We start from the raw sequence: 18,345 nt of genomic DNA, 5'->3' as shown, positions 1-18,345 counted from the left end.
GGGAATGAGCAGAGCATTGGGGACCGGAGTGTGCAATTGTTCGAAGACAACGAGTGTGCACTCCCAAAACATGATATGGCCCCCTGCTCCCACCATATCTGCCCTTCCCACCCACAGTGCTGATGGAAGGCCCTTATAAAATTGGACTCTAGCCCCCTCCCCAACATCCAACCCTGCAATCCTAATGCCGGAGCCCCCCGCTGGCCCCAACCCCAGTGGGTTTTCCCCCAAACCCACTCTGGTTACCCCCGAACCCCTTAAAATCTTATCTAAAAACAAACTTAAAAATCCCCTCAACCCTCTCTTCGCGCCATCCCCGGTGCTGCCGTTGTCCCACTCGGCTCCTGTGCGCTGACTCTCTGCGCATGTGCAGAAGATTCTGCACATACGCAGAAGGTTCTGTGCGTATGCAGAAGAGGTGCACGGGAGCGTAGCACGTGCACATGCGCGCTCACATCTTCAAGCCAGTACAAAAGGTAAGTGTGTATGTACATTTTCCTGGGAAGGTTGTTTTTTTTTAATATGGTTTGTCATTGCCTCCTTCCTAGGTCTGAGAGAAGGTGACTAGTATACCAAATTGGCACTCCATATAGAGACATTGATACAGAGAAAGAAAGGAAGAGGAAGAGATTAGATTGAAGTGACATGTTAATGTTGACATTTTAATAAATCTTCTAAAAATTGCAATTGTCTTATTCAGTATATGAATTTTATATATATGGCATTTAAAAAGCTTCTAGCATATAAAATTGCAACAAAAAGTTCAGTGCATGGCAAATATATATATCTATATATATATAGATATAGATAGATAGATAGATAGATAGATAGATAGATAGATAGATAGGTAGGTCTTTGGTTATTCGGGTCTTCTCCCACGTAAAATTGGAAGTGTCTTGGCGACGTTTCGACGAAGTCTCATTCGTCATCTTCAGGCTGGTGTTCTCGGCTTCGTGCTTCCAGGAGCTCCTTCGTCGAAACGTCGCCAAGACACTTCCAATTTTATGTGGGAGAAGACCCGAATAACCAAAGACCTACATACAAACACCCGCGAAAACCTGAGAAAACATATATATATATATATATATATATATATATATATATCTGTGTGTGTGTGTGTGTGTGTGTGTGTGTGTGTGTGTGTGTGTCTGTCTGTCTGTCTGTCTGTCTGTGTATGTATGACTCAAGGAGATTTTATCTGACCTCCAATCTGTAATTTTAATATCAATTTATCATTCAAGCAAGAGTATGTCAACTAGATCAGTTTTCCTGTGGGAATGGACGCTGCATTCCACGTTCATGGTTGTGTGATCAAGAGGATGATTGTGGTGATCAGTCAGATGAAGCAGCAACTTGTGGTAAGTTGAATCACAGACTTTATAAATAGAATATTTGATTCATATAAGAAATTAATTTGTAATTTGATACTACTCATGACAAGCCATGTATTGCCTAGCTATTCTGTTGTCTTACATATTAAACTCCTCTAGGAATGAATATCATGCTCCCAGTATTTAGGCAATAGATGATTAGATAACTAGGTTACACACATTCTTTCGTAAAATAAATACTACAATTTTCCTGTCTATAATTCAATATTATTCATTTGTTTGTTTCTTGGACACACCAAGTACTTGACAAACTATATAAATCAAACACTTTAGGTATAAAAGGATTTTATTCAAAATAGATTAAAATATAATCTTATATTATGGAGAAAAAACAATTCAGAAAACTTTTCTTTTTTTAAACAAACAAACAAACCACCACCACCACCAAAAGAATCATGTCGTGTCGTCTTCCACATGGACTTATATCTTCCTTTCATTAATAAGTTTAGCAAAATAGTAAATAAAATAAGCGGGAAGAGGAAATCATTAGAAATAATTCATTTTAGCAAATGATGGTGGTGCTTGGGAATTAGGGAAGAAGGGATAAAGTGTCCTAAAATGAATGTAGAAGCACAGGAACATTTCAGAAACACAATGAAAACTTGTCTTCTATTGTTAGAAAGAATTTCATTTGACAAGAATAAAGACAGCTGCAGACAGGAAGAGAAGGATGAAGAAAAGAAAAAAAAATAGAAATTTAATCTTTAGAAGATTAGAAATCTATTACTGCCAATAAATGTAATAAAAGTTTGTAAAATAAAGCTAAATAAAATAATAATACTAAATAAAATGGCTAGTGATGTATAGAAGAATCCAAATCTGGAAATTTCTGCTTCTGCCAAATCCTAGAAAGAGTTTATCTCTGTAAAGCTAAGGAATTATGATGTTATGTTATGATTTCTGTACTATATAAACTTGTACTGCATGTGGATCTTGCTGGAAATCAATATGCTTCTATAAATTTTTGTGACTATAACTGCCTTTGGCATGAAATGTGACCATTTTTATAGTAACTAGCCACAGATGGGGTTTGTTAATCTTCTCTCCTTAGCAAGCTCAGCTGCACTGACTTCACTAGGAAAAACAAATTGATATGATCTTTAATATGTGTGGAATACAACCCATCTTCCTTAACTCTATGGCCTCAAAATATCTAAGGTGTTTCATAAATCATATATGTGTGGTCACTCTACTGCAATGAAACCACATACTAATTCAACGATTATGATTGCTCTTTTGATACGCAAGTGTGCAGCCTTTTTAGTTCTTCCTTTGTCCCACCTCATCTGGTCTCTTACAGGCACAGTGCTGACAGCAGAGGCATGAGTATTGATTTAGCTCTTATGGTAGAAAAGCTAGTGTGGTTTCTCTCTTGGGATCTATATGATTAGCAGAAATTCTTAACTCTGTTTCTTAGCTTTGTTATGGGAAAATGATTGACTATTATTAATGACAATCTAAATTAAGTCCCCTTCATATTTGTCTTCTATCCTCCAAAAAAAATTCTAAGCTTAATAAGGTGATATAAAGTTACTGAGTTGAATATATCTCAACATATAGTATTCACATGCGATAAAAATAAAAAAGAATGCTATTGTGGCTATAAAATCTATCTACACCTCTAATTTAGAGAGAGAAAAACAACAGGATTAAAAGGATTAAAACCACTGTTAAATGGCCTTTTATCCTTTTTAAATTGATATTCTGGCTTTTATCAGCTACATTGCATCTAACCTTGTGAAAAGTGGCAATTAAGCCATTTGCTCTTTATACATTTTGAAAATCATGTAATTGTTCTGATGCACCATCTTTTTGAAGCTCTTTCTGTTAAAAGCTAAGCATTCTCTCCAGTGGTGGGATTCAAAATTTTTTACTACCAGTTCTGTGGGCATGGCTTGGTGGGTGTGGCATTGCTTGATGGGCATGGCTTGGTGGGTGTGGCGGGGAAGGATACTGTAAAATCTCCATTCCCACCCCTACTCCAGGGGAAGGTTACTGCAAAATCCCCATTTCCTCCCGATCAGCTGGGACTCGGAAGGCAGAGAATAGATGGGGGCAGAGCCAGTCAGAGGTGGTATTTACCGGTTCTCTGAACTACTCAAAATTTCCACTACCGGCTCTCCAGAACTGGTCAGAACCTGCTGAATACCATCTCTGATTGTCTCTTTCTTTCGCTCTCATATATGTATATGTATCAGAGTTGGGTTTCAGCAGGTTCTGACCAGTTCTGGAGAACCAGTAGCAGAAATTTTGAGTAGTTCAGAGAACCAGTAGTAAAAATTCTGACTGGCCCCGCACCCATCTATTATCTGCCTCCCGAGTCCCAGCTGATCAGGAAGAAATGGGGATTTTTCAGTAACCTTCCCCTGGAGTGGTGAGGGAGTGGAGATTTTACAGTATCCTTCCCCTGCCATGCCTACCAAGCCATGCCACCAAGCCATGCCACGCCCACAGAACCAGTAGTAAAAAAATTTGAATCCCACCACTGATATGTATGTATATACAGTACATACATACTGTATATACACATGCACATAAATACTGTGTGCTCTTGGTGGCTCACAGCAATCACAGAAATTACAATAAATAATACATTAAACAATAGCAAGCCACGCTAAAGGCCTGGGTGAAGAGCTGTCTTCTAAACAAGGGCAGAGCCATCCAGATCTCAGAGGGAATTTTAATTCATAAGTCAGACGCGGCTACAGACAAAGCACATTTCTGGGGTCCCTATAGATAATATTGTTTAATCAAAGGAACCTGGAGTAGCCCAACCTTGAAGGAGCAAATTAGCCAGACAGATGCTTTGGGAGATAGGAGAAACTCAAGTAAAGTGAGCCTAGGCCACGTATAGATTTATAGGTAACAACCAGCACCTTGAATTGCAGCCAGAAGCAAAGTGGCAGCCAGTGCAGCTTGCAAAGCTGATATGCCATTAATGCTCATGCAGCTGCCTTCTCTATCTGCTTCTTCACATTCTGGAAGTCTTAGGGAACTATCACCATCACAAAATACATTATGTATTATCAAATTAACCCTGTTTTATTAATAGAACAGAAAAATCTAAATGCTATCAATGCATAAGTGATACCTATGCTTTTGACATTTTTTTAAATGAAACATGTTAAAAGTGATAATATTGCTTTTCGTGGCCTGCTGTTGGACTGTATTAATCCTTTCTCCTCTTAAGGTTTTTATTTTATTTTATTTTTATTTTCTAGTCTTCTTATTTTTCTCCCCTCTCTATTACACACAATACAGCCCAGCTTTCTTTCCCTGGTTGCCGAGGTATTTTCTTTGCTGCTTATCAATCTGTATAGTCCACAGAATATTTTAAATATACTTTAAAGGGAAATATTTGTAGCTCAGGACTGAAATGAGGGGTCTTTATAACACTAGCACTGATGATGCTGTCTAGTTCGGGTAATGACACCTCTGCAAGAAAACAACCAAGTTCAGAGAGCACCAAGGACCCCTTAAAGACACTTTAATTGAAAAGCAAAAATAAAGCAGGCCAGCATGTTCCAAAGCAAATTACCAAGCTCAGACATGATAATTTTTTACCAAGAATGCTTCTGGCTTTCACATAGAGAACAGAAATATAATATTTTTTTATTTAAAGAAAGAGAGCGGGGGTGGAGAGGAAAAGGCGGTAGGGAGGGACAGTATGGGGCAGGCAAGGAAGAGGAGGGAAGACTGGATGGCTGCCTGGGAGTTCTGCAGCCCTAGGCCTCATGGAGGAGAGGCTGAATAAATGGAGTCAAAGCATAGGTCAAAGTCAAGAGACAAACTAGAAGATAAGCCTGAAGAGAAAAAGGCAACCAGAAAAGGGCAGCATCTGAGAAAACTAGGAGGGAGGGAGGAAGGGAGAGGGAGAGGGAGAGAGAGAGAGAGAGAGAGAGAGAGAGAGAGAGAGAGAGAGAGAGAGAGAGAGAAGAAAAGAAAAGAAAAAAAGAAAAGAAAAGAAAAGAATAGAAAAGGTGTTAATTTCCTTCCCTCATTTTGTGAGCTGTTTGCTTCAGAGGGAGCAAGTAGAAAAGGCACACAAAAATGTAAAGATCGTGACAGCGCAGAAGTAGAAAAGAGGAACCCATCTGAGGTAGATGGACTTAAATCTGTAGAAAAAAGAGTTTGGCTCTGTAAAGAATGACAATAAAGTAATTGAGATTACAGAAATATAGAAGTAAAAAATAAATAGATATAGAAAAAAATATAGAAGACAAAGATATGAGAATAATGTAAAACTGGACTTTCAAGAATATAGTATAGATCAAGAGCTTACAGAAATTATAGCTAAATTATTTGTTTAATTAAGATTAACTTCTGAATTAGTGGTGTGTGTGTATGTGTATATTTCCTTTTTAAAAAGTTTTTTGTAAGCTTTCTTTTTGTAAAATAAAACCCCTCCCCAATTTCAAAATTAACATTTTGTCAAATGCATTTTAATTCTAAAAGTATATTTTTGAATATCTTTGGTAACTCAGGCCACATTTGTGACATTTCCAAACAGTAAATTTTGATTACATAAATACTTCATATATTAAATCAGTCTACCATAAATGTTGCTTTGTTTGAAGCGAGGTGAGAAGAGGCGAGACAGTATTAAATAACAATGTCCTTTATTAGGCAAGGCCTCAGGCCATAACAACAGCAAACACCCATTACAGTAGGAACGAATGAATCAGACAACAATTTCTGTCAAGGCTGCTATTTATACAGCAGCTGTCAAACAGGTGGCCAATCACACGCACTCATTTTTCCCGCCGGCCGAGCTGTCACTTCACAGCCAATAGGCAACACTTCCGTGTTGCTGGACAGAGGCGTGGCTACGTATGCCACACTCCTCCCCCCTTGGATGGCGCATGTGTATTCCTGCAAACACGCTGGGCACCTACGCACCCTTCCGGATCAGCGTAATTCTGGGGCCTCGCATGATGGAGGAGGTGCTTGTTCCAGATCCTCAGGAACTACTGGGGCTGGAGATCTAGTCAAGCTAGGCAAGTCAGCCGAGGTGAACTGCGGCCCATTATCTGATACCACCACATCGGGCAGGCTGTGAGTGGCAAATAGTTTGCGAAGGACCCTGTTGATGGCTTCTGAAGAGGTTGATGCCATGATAGTAGCCTCTATCCAGTTAGAGTATGCATCAACCACTACCAAAAAGGTTTGCCCCTTGGACCGGGCCAGCCAGATCAATATGGATTCAGGACCATGGGCTTCTGGGGGTCTCCCATTCTGTAGGGGTGGCTGTGGGGGGTGCTGGCCAGGATTGCTGACAGCTCTGGCAACCCTCTACCCACTTTGTGACAGCCTGATCTAATTTAGGCCACCACACATAGCTGCGACCCAAAGCCTTCATCCTGGCTATGCCAGGATGCCCTTCATGCAAATATTTTAATATGGGGGTGTGTAAGTTAGGGGGGACCACTATTCTGTTGCCCCACAATAAGCAACCCTTCAAGACAGACAGCTCATGCTGTCTCGCCTTGTATGGCAGGAATTCCTCTGGCAGATGTCCTGTGGCCACCCCCTGCGCACCCAGTCAAGAACCTGCGCTATGGTGCAGTCTCATTTGGAATATTTGGCAATGTCGGCCGCGGTGACCAAGGTAGGAAATTTGTCCACCAAGAACACAGTTGAGGCAGGAGCCTGGTCTTCCACAGCTAAAGGAAGAGGGCATCGGCTGAGGGCGTCCGCGTTGGAGAGCTCTCTGCCAGGCCGATAGACCAGCTGATAATTGTAAGCCACAAGGAAGATGGACCATCTAGATAGACAAGGGGACATGATCTGGGGTGTTTGCTTGTTGCCAGCTAACAACCCCAGCAGGGGCTTGTGGTCAGTTATCAATTGGAAAAAACAGCTATACACATAGTCGTGAAACCGCTTGACAGCAGCAACAGCCGCCAGGGTCTCTTTGTCCAATTGACTATAATTTCTCTCGGCCGAGGATAAGGTCCGAGAAAAATAAGCAATTGGAGCCTCGGTTCCATTTGGCAGTAGGTGGCTCAGGACAGCCGCTATGCCATATGGAGAGGCATCACAAGCCAAAGTTAAGGAGATACTGTCGCTGTATTGGACCAGTACTGCATCTGAGGTAAGGAGATCTTTGACAGCAGTGAAAGCCGAGGCCTGGGCCCTTCCTCTTACCCAGAGAGCCTTACAGTCTAATAACCTGTGAAAGGTTCTGCCACAGATGCCTTATGTGGCAGGAACACACTGTAAAAATTGAGTAAGCCTAGAAAAGCCTGCAATTCAGCTTTGCACGTTGGAGTAGGGGCTTTTTTAATGGCCTCCACCTTTGATGGGGTAGGGTGCAGACCTTTAGCATCTATCAGAAACTCTAAGAACTCAACCCTAGGAACCCCAATTGTACACTTAGATGTTTTGAGCTTAAGGCCCATTTGCTGAAACCGGGTGAGAACTTGTTGTAAGCGGCTAATAAGGGCAACTTGGCTGGTGGCCGAGATTAAAATGTCACCGAAGTAAGGGATGACTCCTGGTATTCCATGTAATAGCCGTTCCATAAGACCCTGAAACAACCCATGAGCCACACTGATTCCAAATTGTAAGTGATGGCACTTAAAGGTACCCCTGTGTGTGACAATAGTCTGGGCAGCAGCTGTGGTATCATCCACAGGGAGCTGCTGATATGCCTGTGCCATATCCAGCTTGGCAAAAAATAGACCCCTGACCCAAAGAGTGGAGGAGGTGCTGGACCACGGGGACTGGATAAGGGTGTGCTTGCAGTGCACGGTTCAGTGTGCATTTGAAATCACCACAGATGCGCACGGAACCATCTGGTTTGGTGGGAATGACAATGGGTGTCTCCCACTTAGAATGATCTGTGGCTCAAGAACCCCCTGCGCAATCAGCTTATTCAGTTCCTTGTCCAATTTAGGATGTAGTGCAAAAGACACCCATCGAGGCTTAAGCCGGATAGGGGACACTTGGGGATCAATGTTGAGGGATATAGGGTTTCCCACATATTTATCCAGGGAGTCATTGAAGACTTCAGCAAATTCAGTAGTCAAGGCCTCAAAATCGTTAGTGGTAGTAGCATGAATGCCTGTGATGTTGAGGCCCAAAGCCTTGAACCAATCAAGCCCTAGCAAACTGGGGAGGTTTCCCCTTATGACTAGTAATGGGAGGCGCCCTGAGAACACGCCTTTCTCCACTAAAAATTTGGCACACCCCAGAATGGGAATATTGTTTTCTTGATAGTTACGAAGCCTGGTGTTGCAGGCAGTTAGGTGACCCCTGGAGAAGCTAGGGACTATTTTTTGTAGTGTGTTCCAGGCAACAATGGTCTTGGAGGAGCCCGTGTCCACCTCCATCTTGCAGGGCACCTCTTCTATTCTGACAGTTAGAAAAAGTTTTTTTGTTGGGGCTTGTAGATGAATGGCTGATCGACACTGCAGGGTTGGTGTCCTCTCTGGTGATGGTGAAACAATCCTCTCTGGTGGCTTGGTGGCCTCTTTGGAAGTGTCTGGCTGAGCGAGGGGTGTTGTCCTGTGGGCTGGAGCGACAGACTTTAGCCAGGTGACCCCTTTTGCCACATCGCCGGCAGACTGCGGTCTTAAAACGGAACAATGAGCAAGGATGGTTTTCGCCGCAGCCGAGGCAAGGTGCTTGTTGTGGTTTTCTTTCTGTTTGCCGTTTGCTTGTTGGGGATGATTTGAGGCGACTCACATCATCTTCCTCATCTGTGAGGTCATCGGAAAAGACATCGTCATGGTAAACTCACTGGGCAGTTGCAAGCGTGGACGGAGCCCTGTGCATCTCAGCCGCAGATTTTTCTGACATCACATATGCGCACGCCTCATCCAAAGCGGATTGGAGGCAAATGTCATTTTTTGCTAAAAGGCGACGTTGTAGTCTTGTGTCCCTCACACCACACACCAGCTGCTCAAGGAGGGAATCATCTAGGTTTGGGAACTCACAATCTATTGCAGCGGCCCTGAGGGAAGCCATGTAAGAGTTAATGGACTTCCCTTCCTTCTGGACCCTCTGGTGGAATGTAAATCGCCGGGACATACGAGAGGGAACAGGCACATAGTGTGCCTTTAGTTTGCCCATCAGAGTGGCCCAGGGCACTGTACAGACAGGTTGAGGAGCCATCAGAGCCCTGGCTGTCGCAAAAATTTGTGGGCCACATGCATTCAGGAAATGGGCACGTTTCCAGTCGCTGGACAGTTCGATAAAATCATTGGCCTGGAGGAAACAGTCAAACGTTTTACATACGTGTCCCACGTCTCGGAGGCTGGTTCATATACTGCTAGATAATTGTAGGTCAGTATTCTCATGGCAAAAACAACACCACAGTTAAGCCCCACCCCCACCCCACCCCAGTGACTTTGTAAATATTTCTTGCTTCTACTTTCATTTTGAATTTAACATAAAAGCATCATGATCCAACAATGGTGACATGACTTCTTTATTATGATGCTATTTTTGTTCTTACTTTCCTTCTTAATACTATATTTAATTTGTTTTTAAGGCATACGATCACAGATGTTTAGCATAAACTTCAAACTATTATTGTGGTGATAGCTATAAAATATTCCTTGAGAATCACACCATTGCCCCAGAGGGGCACAAAATCATTACAGGCTGTGAAGCTGTACAATTTCTGTGATGTTTTTATGTTTTAGGCTTCTGTATACCTTTAGTATACTAAGAAAGACAATTCCTACCAGAAATATCTGAAATTTCTTTAAAGGGACAATTTAGGAATTTGTGTAGTCAGAAACATTTGTGCTTAATGCTTTAGCAAAATACTGTACTCATTTTCTTTTAATATACAAGTTGTCCTTGACTTATGACTAGTCGCTTAACAACCATTTGCATTTACAATGTCCATGGCGCTTTACAACCTATAAAGACAACACCCCCAGTCATTGTAAATAGTCAGGCATCCCTCCATGGTTTCTGACAAGTTGTTGCATTCTGTAGTCATGTGATGGTAATTTGCATTGCTTTTTACCAGCTTCCAGCAAAAAATGACAGTTCAGATAAATGGATTTGCACTTACAATCACTATATTTGCTTAACAACTGCCCCATTTATTTAACAGCCATTGCAAAAAAAAGTTTTAAAATCATTTCGAGCATGTGGGTGTCTAGATTTATGACCCTAATGACTTACAACCAGATTTCTGATTACAGTTAGAGTCATAAACTGAGAACTCTTTTATGTTATATTCATATACACATTATGTTATATTCATACAAACACCTTTTTTTCTGTTTCAGATAACATATCTAGTTGACACAGCTAGCAATGTAATAACAGTTGTTTTTGAAAATTTATGAAATAATAGATGCCCATATATTGTAGTAAATATGATATTAAACCTCCTCTCCTCTCTTTTCTCTTTAGAGTTCCCAACCTGTGACCCACTGATTCATTTTATATGTAATAATGGAAGATGTATTAATATCAAGTGGCATTGTGATACGGGTAAGAATCAACACTAGTTTAACTCTAGTCACAAATAATGTTTCTGTCTAATTTTCAGGAATTCAGCTTCCCTGTATCATAGCCAACCCTGAAGTGGCTAAGGCTGAAAGTTTCATGTGATAGTGGTGGGAATTAGCTTTCATGTTACATGTTACCTATTAAGTTTTGCGTAATAGGTTCCATATTAGCATCCAATCCACTATTTATACACTAGAAGTGACAAAAATTGATTTCATTAAATCTTATAAAAGTGATCCAATGTTTTGAAGATTAATATGTACTAAAGAATTTACCGATTAATCATATAAGTATAATGCATAGGATTATCATTGATTTCTGACCTTTCACTTCTGCTTGAAGATGGAAAGTGACAGAATACTATTTAAGCCATTATGTCTCCTGTTAATTAAATATTTGTGATATTGTGTATGCTATTTGCATATCTATATATATATACTGTAAGCCTGATTTACTTATTTCTTATATCACTTATTTCTGTATGCTTCTATACTTAGTCAAAAAAAGAAATTGATGGTGGAGCTTGATTGACCTGTTCTGGTTAGCCCCCCCCCCCACCTCTTTATTACTATTCCATAGCTTAAAATATATTGAATGAATGCCCTAAACCACAAAGTAAAATAAAACAGTATTTATTTTACTTAACAAATAGGGAATGGCACATAATATATAAATGGTTACATAAAAACAGTAACTGAAATGCCTATTGTGGCATCATGCATACATGGGTTTGCATCACTGAAGAAAAAATATTGTAGGACACTCCCACATTTAATGTTTTGGCAGGACCATGCCTCTTGTGTGCAACATGCTAGGACCATAATTCTTCTCTCACCACAGTAGCAGTATCCAGTAAACTATATTGCATCTTCATAGCCTCAGATATTGCTAAGCATGTAATACTTAAAATATTATAAGAATCAACACATGTCTAGGATCTTGGATGTGTTTCCTAAACCTTTCATCACTCTGTTGTTTTGGTTATTGCTATACAAATATTTTGTCACAGTTTTTTATTTATTTATTTATTTTATTTATTTAGGGAATTTATATTGCCGCCTATTCAGATATAGGCTTACAGAATATAAAACCTCATATAAAAACAATAAAATTAATAAAAGAAGCCATATAATAAATTAATATTCTAAAATCATCCCCCCCCCCCGCCCTAGTGACAGCACCTCACACAAGCCATTTAATGGGCTCCATCCCGCTCTGGGTTCCCCAGGCCCATTGGCAGAACCTGCAATCTTTTGTTCCCTGCAAGGTCTTCAGGGCCACCTTAATTAAATTCTTTAAGCATAAAACTCATCTCATGTTCGAAACTGTAGGTGAGATCACAAACTTTTACTTTGCACCCATTCTTTTGTCTAAAGCTAGTCATAGAACATAATAGAAAAGGAATGAAAGCTAGTGACACTGACAGATATATAGCAGTGTTTAATTAAAACAAAGTCATACTAAAAGTCAAACTGGACACCAATGATTTGACGGCCTGGGAAGGAGTGACAAATGGTGTCCTCGCCCAATCATGCAGCACAATGCAAAAGCTGTGAATGTTATATTATACTTGCCCTTTGGGGTCTGAGCCAGATGTCAATTCCATGAAGTAAGCTTGCTATTGCTTGCTATTCTCTCATATGTGGGGGACAATATTTATTGTTATTTAACTTATTTTATAATATTTGAAATCTGCTCCCATCAAAAAGATACAAGGAGAAAATCAACACCTGATCAATCCCATAAAAACATAAAAACACAACAATAGTAATCAATAGTCATTTGATCGAAAAACTTGCTAGAAGCCAAAGTTTCGGGGAAATAGCATGATTAGCAGGAACATTCAAAATGTACTGAGGGTTGGGGAAAGATGTACCTCTGGGGGCAGCAAATTTCAAAGTTTGGAGGCCATTACCAAGAACCATGGCCTTAGAACCCACCTTATGCTTCTAGTATTTTGGATCTTCAAATGGCCATCTCTATCTTCATATATCTTTTCTTCCAATCCCCATTAAGCTGATCTGTTTTTCTCTGAGATGCTGTGTAAATACTGCAATAGTGCTGGTACTTGCACTTTTTTCAGGACAGCATGCATAATTGGAGACTTCCTCAATACTCAGCTTTCAAATGTTTTACAAAGATGATCTGCAAAGTTGCAAATTGGATGAACATTAAGTAACCACCTAAAGAACTACAATAACAGACAAATAGCCCTTTATTACTTTCTAAGCTGAGCTAATTGACCCTTTGGAAATAAAGACTAAATTTAAAAGAAAATGAGGCAAACATATTGACATATTCATAAATGAACTCCCACCTACATCCTGAATATTAGACAAATTCAGGAAGCACAGGTGAATAACTTCTATATAATGTCCTTTATATCTTGTGTAACACTATCCTATTTAAGATTCTGTTTTGCTGCACAGATATTGAGTTCTCAAATTATAATTATATTAATATATAATATTAATGTACAGGTAGTCCTCAACTTACAACAATTCATTTAGAAATTCAAAATTAACAATGGTGCTGAAAAAAGTGACTTATGACCATTTTTTTACACTTATGACTGTTGCAGGATCCCCATGGTTCACATGATCAAAATTCAGATGCTTGGCAACTGGCATGTATTTATGACAGTTGCAGTGTCCCAGTCATATGATCACCTTTTGTGATATTCTGACAAGCAAAATTAATGTGGAAATGAATTTTACTTAACAACAGTGTTACCACCTTAACAAGTGAAGTGATTCACTCAGCAGTGAAGTGCACTTACCTTTGCTACCAGTTCGGAAATGTGAGCATGTGTGCCTCTTCTGTGCATGCGCAGAGCCTTCTGTGCATGTGCAGAGGGTCAAAAATGGGACGTAATGATGTCCCAGCAGGTGGGCGGAGCCTCCCGCCGCCGGCCCTACCGATTTGTGCAAGCTATATAGATCCGACTGGATTTCATCACTGGATTCACTTAATAACAAAGGTCATAAAAAGTAGCAAAATTTATGAAAACAGTGTTGCTTAGCAATGGAAATTTTGGGCTCAATTCAAGGTGCTGGTTTTAATCTTTAAAGTTCTTTCTGGCATGTGACCAGTTTATCAAAGGGACTGCCTCTCCCCATCTACATCATCCTGTCCCATTCAATCTGGCAAAGAAAGCAAGATATAGATACCATCTGCCACACAGTTATGTTTAGTGGTCCCAGGAGGTGAGACAATTTACCACGGTACCTGCTCTATGGAACATTCTCCTTTCCTATCCCAAAGTCAGCTCTATTCTGCTATTATTTTAATAACTCGTTATGTTATCAGGCCTGGAGGCCCAGGAAAGTGGAAATATTCTGAGATGACTCCATTGTAGTTGATGTTTTGACCTTTCTGTGTGGTTTGTATGTTTTAATATTTAATAATATTTCCCTTTTAAATAATGATTGGGTTTTTATATACCTTGTGCTTTTATTTCATTGTTGTATAACACCCAGAGTCATTTTTAGTGATACATCTGGCTTTATAAGTGTGCTAAATAAATAAATATTAATTACTCTTTGTAGTCTGCCATTAGGCCAAGTCTAACTTCTGTTTTTAAGGTTATTCTCATTGCTTTGGGCAGGAGCCAATTTGGTTTATAATCTAAGTAATATACAGAGGTCAGCAAAGTATTTTTCTAATTTGTTTCTTTTTCATAATTATTTTTTTAATCATTTTTTAAATTGTTTTTGGTAAATCAGAACTTATTGTTACAATTACATTTAAAATCTATATACTCTCTGTACCTTCCCCAAATACAAATCTTGCTGAAGTAGCTCTATTCTAACTCTATACATTAACTCTATTCTTGGCTTTACAAAACTGAAGGAAATAAAAAGCTGAATCTACTGTTTTCTGCTTAGTTATTAAATACAAGAATAAATTGGGCATGAATAAAATACTCACACATTTTTACAGATAATGACTGTGGTGATGGGACTGATGAACTGGACTGTCTTCATTCATGTTTTGACAACCAGTTCAGGTGCTCTACTGGCCGGTGCATTCCAGGTCACTGGGCTTGTGATGGAGACAATGACTGTGGAGACTTCAGTGATGAAACTAAACCAAATTGCACCAAAGGTCAGTGTTTTATATTCCCCTCCCAATTTCCAGTAAAATGCTTACCTTTGTCAAACGAAATAATAATCAAGATCATGATTTTAGCTGAGTAAGATGATTTATTCCTACTGAATTATGGCAATTGTATAAAATATGCATATAGCAATAAATGGTGTAGGTAGGTATATGTATCTTTGTCTGTGCGGGTGTCTGTGTGTCTAGATCTGTGTCTCTGTGTGTGCATGTGTCATACACATATAAAACACATCAGGGAATATCTTTTAAGATGTAACTTTTGACCATAGTAAAAAAAATCATTTGCTCTTTAGTTATAATATAAAGTGAGTGATTAGCTGGTTTTTGGTAGTGATAAAAGGGAAGCATGGTAGTAGTTTCTTAGTTTAAAATCAGATATTGTATTTTACTGTCTGGGAGAAGGAAAATATTTTTGTACTACTCCTGTTTCCCCAAAAATAAGACATCCCCTGATAATAAACCCAATTGGGCTTTTGAGTGCATGTGCTAAAATAAGCCTCCCCCTGAAAATAAGCCCCCCCAAAAAATATTTAAATGCAGAGCTAGAAATCAGGTAAGACGGCAGGAGGAGCCCCATCTTGCTCCATGCACCCCAAAATAATAAGACCTCCTGGAAAATAAGGCCAAGCCCTTATTTTGGGGTTCAAAAAATATAAGACAGGGTCTTCTTTTCAGGGAAACACGGTATGCATGATGATGCAGGGAATGCAGATATATCATTTGAGCCAGTCCTGATTTTATTATGATGTTGCTTTAGTTCACTAAAACAATATAGCAATGGAAACATGTTTGTAATTTGAACATTTATTATTAAATAAGAAGCAGAGGAAAAGAATATTGTGTTAAAAATTCTGCTGCAATATTTTAAATATTGCTCACAAAGGGCAAAAACAATAATACGTTGCAGTGTAAGAGGCAAGTTGAAGAATTCAGTTCATATCAGTACACTAAAATATAGTTCCTTTCAGTCTGCTTAGATAGAATGTGCAGATTCAAGGATAATCTAGGTGTAGGTAGTAGAATGAGTTATCAGTCTATTAAAAACAACATACTACATATTTTATATAGCAGTCACTGTATTTATGATGATTCCAACTAGCATTTGCTACGGAGTCTTTATTTGCTATAATTTCTTCAAGGAAAATTTGAATTATGAAAATAGAGTGAAACATTGGATTTTTTATCATACTTTTTTTGGCCAGACAAGTTATCAGATATATTTCAACAATGGTCTCAGCACTCTGAAATCTGATAAATGAACATTTTGTCCTGCTTAATACTTTTCAATACTTTTATTGAAAAATAATATGTTTATGATTCATAGGAATAAGTGCAACCTCTGAAAAAAACACAGAAGTCTCTTCCTCTTCTTGTAGTCAGTAGTATTTGATGCTTAGCCACTTTTGTTAAATTTTTGAATGGCATTGCTTACATTGAAAGAAACCTCAAAATGTTTTCAGTAACTTGTAATACTTACATATATACAAAATATTAATAAGATAGAGAAGGCATACATTGCAGTTTCCAAAATCCATCCCCACCGGTGCCCATAGGAGGCGTCTGTGTTACAGAGCAACATGTTCTCCCTGTGAACTAATTCAGGTTTTTTTTTTCTCTCTCTCTCCCTCTCCCTCTTCCTTTCCTTCTCCCTTTTTCTTGGACAGAGAGAGAAAGAGAAGGAAAGAGAGAGAGGGAGGAGGGAGAGAGAGAGGGTCTAATCAGGGTGGGTACACAATGTTTTCTTCTGCATGGGCTGGTATGCATTGCTGTTCTCTCTTTAAATATTTTGGGGGATATGACTGCTCTCAGAGATGTGGAATAGATAGATCTGTATACTGTTTATTCAGAGTCACATTCCAAGAAAGAGAATGGGAGAGGATTAATGCAAAAGTTGGCCCTATTCCAACTAACAGCCCTTCACCCACTTGGGGTGAATTGGAGGATTTTTACAGGATTCTTTGTTTTAACTGGATTCAGTTCTTTTTTAAACCTGCAGGTTCTTCTACACCAACTTATTTTTGTTTTGATTGTTTTCTGACAGCTATTCTTTCCTATGCTCACACAAATAGAAATATTTCCAAACCCATTCTGTAATTTCCAATGATCAATTGCTTTAGAAAAAATAAAAATACAATTTTGTGCTTTCGTGCTTGGAAGTACTGTAAGTCCTATTATTTTCAGTTCCATTTACACTCTAGTAGGCATAGATTTCAGTAATTATTTTGCTTTTTCAATTCAGAAATGTAAATAGTCACTGCACAATGCAATGCAATCCTAATTCAGTAGTTTCATTTTCATTGAGGATAATATGTATCTGCAGCAATTTCCAATAACTGAAAGTTTTCAAAAATGAAAAACCTTTAATTTAAATGAAACCACTTTTTCTATTATTGTAGTGTAGAGCCAGAGATATTTTTCTCATTGTGTTTTCTGTAGGAGAAAACTCCAGATAGGCTTAAAATATAACACATTTTTTACATTGTAGCTTTCTTTCATAGTGATATTTTTAATATCAATTGAATGTCTCTTTAGACATTATTAAAAACAACATAAATTGTTCATCAATAGGTATTTATCCACAGACTATATTTTTACATGATGTTAAACTGCCATACATACCTTATTTGGAACTCAGTTTTACAACTCTAAAAAAATGTTTCAGTAAATACTTTCATACAATTCAACACGCTCTATAATGTTAGATACCTAGGAGATAATTATTTACATTCCTTTTTTTCATTTTAAATGGAAATGTATCATATGCGTAAAAGAGACAAATAAGTAATATTTGGAGCTTTGGACTACATCAGGATTGGATGTATGATCCACCAAATGTTATTGAATGCAAATTCCTCAAAAGTGGTATTACTTAAGTTTTACATTTATTAGTGACAGATAACATATGTGATCTCTTATGTTCTTGTCTGGAAAGATTCCAAATAACTGGTGTATTCACTGGTTCCTTGATCTTTGCAACAATTGTTGGTTCTGCTTTCGTGGGCACGATTTCAGTTTGCAATGAAAATAAAGGTATCTTGACAATGGATTTTCACATTTAGGACTGTCAAATTCTAAATCCATTTCAGAATTTTAAAAATCTTTTCTACAAACTGAGAATGGAAATGGAATTGTAACGTTTATAATTTGGCATTGGATCAAGATATATCAATATATCTGTGGTCTTGTCTTGCTGCTCTTATCGGGAAAGTTATTTTATTACGTTTTTCTTTCTTTTCCATAGGCTGAGGTTCTGTCTTTGATTATCTGTGATTTTGTCATTGGGGAAAAATATTCCCTTTCTTCTACACTTATTGCACAGAAATGTTCTCATTCTGTGAATGTCTCTTTGGCCAAA

At 38.6% G+C, this 18,345-nt stretch overlaps 1 protein-coding gene across 4 annotated transcripts in view; it reads left to right on the top strand.

Moving 5' to 3' along the window:
• LRP1B (LDL receptor related protein 1B) overlaps positions 1–18,345 on the top strand; it is a 986,195-nt gene that overhangs the window by 736,152 nt on the left and 231,698 nt on the right. For all 4 annotated transcript variants that reach the window (XR_004592513.3, XM_034424500.3, XM_034424507.3 and 1 more), the window contains exons 18-20: positions 1,242–1,358; positions 10,770–10,850; positions 14,811–14,975. Coding sequence is in view for 3 of the 4 variants with exons in the window: in XM_034424500.3 (XP_034280391.2) it covers positions 1,242–1,358; positions 10,770–10,850; positions 14,811–14,975 (363 nt within the window). In the remaining variant the exon portion in view is untranslated. The remainder of the gene's footprint in view (positions 1–1,241; positions 1,359–10,769; positions 10,851–14,810; positions 14,976–18,345) is intronic.

This window comes from Pantherophis guttatus, chromosome 1, assembly GCF_059756535.1.
Source record: "Pantherophis guttatus breed Tessera chromosome 1, ASM5975653v1, whole genome shotgun sequence".
Classification (NCBI taxonomy): Eukaryota; Metazoa; Chordata; class Lepidosauria; order Squamata; family Colubridae; genus Pantherophis; species Pantherophis guttatus.
This window is presented reverse-complemented; position numbering and strand designations above follow the sequence as displayed.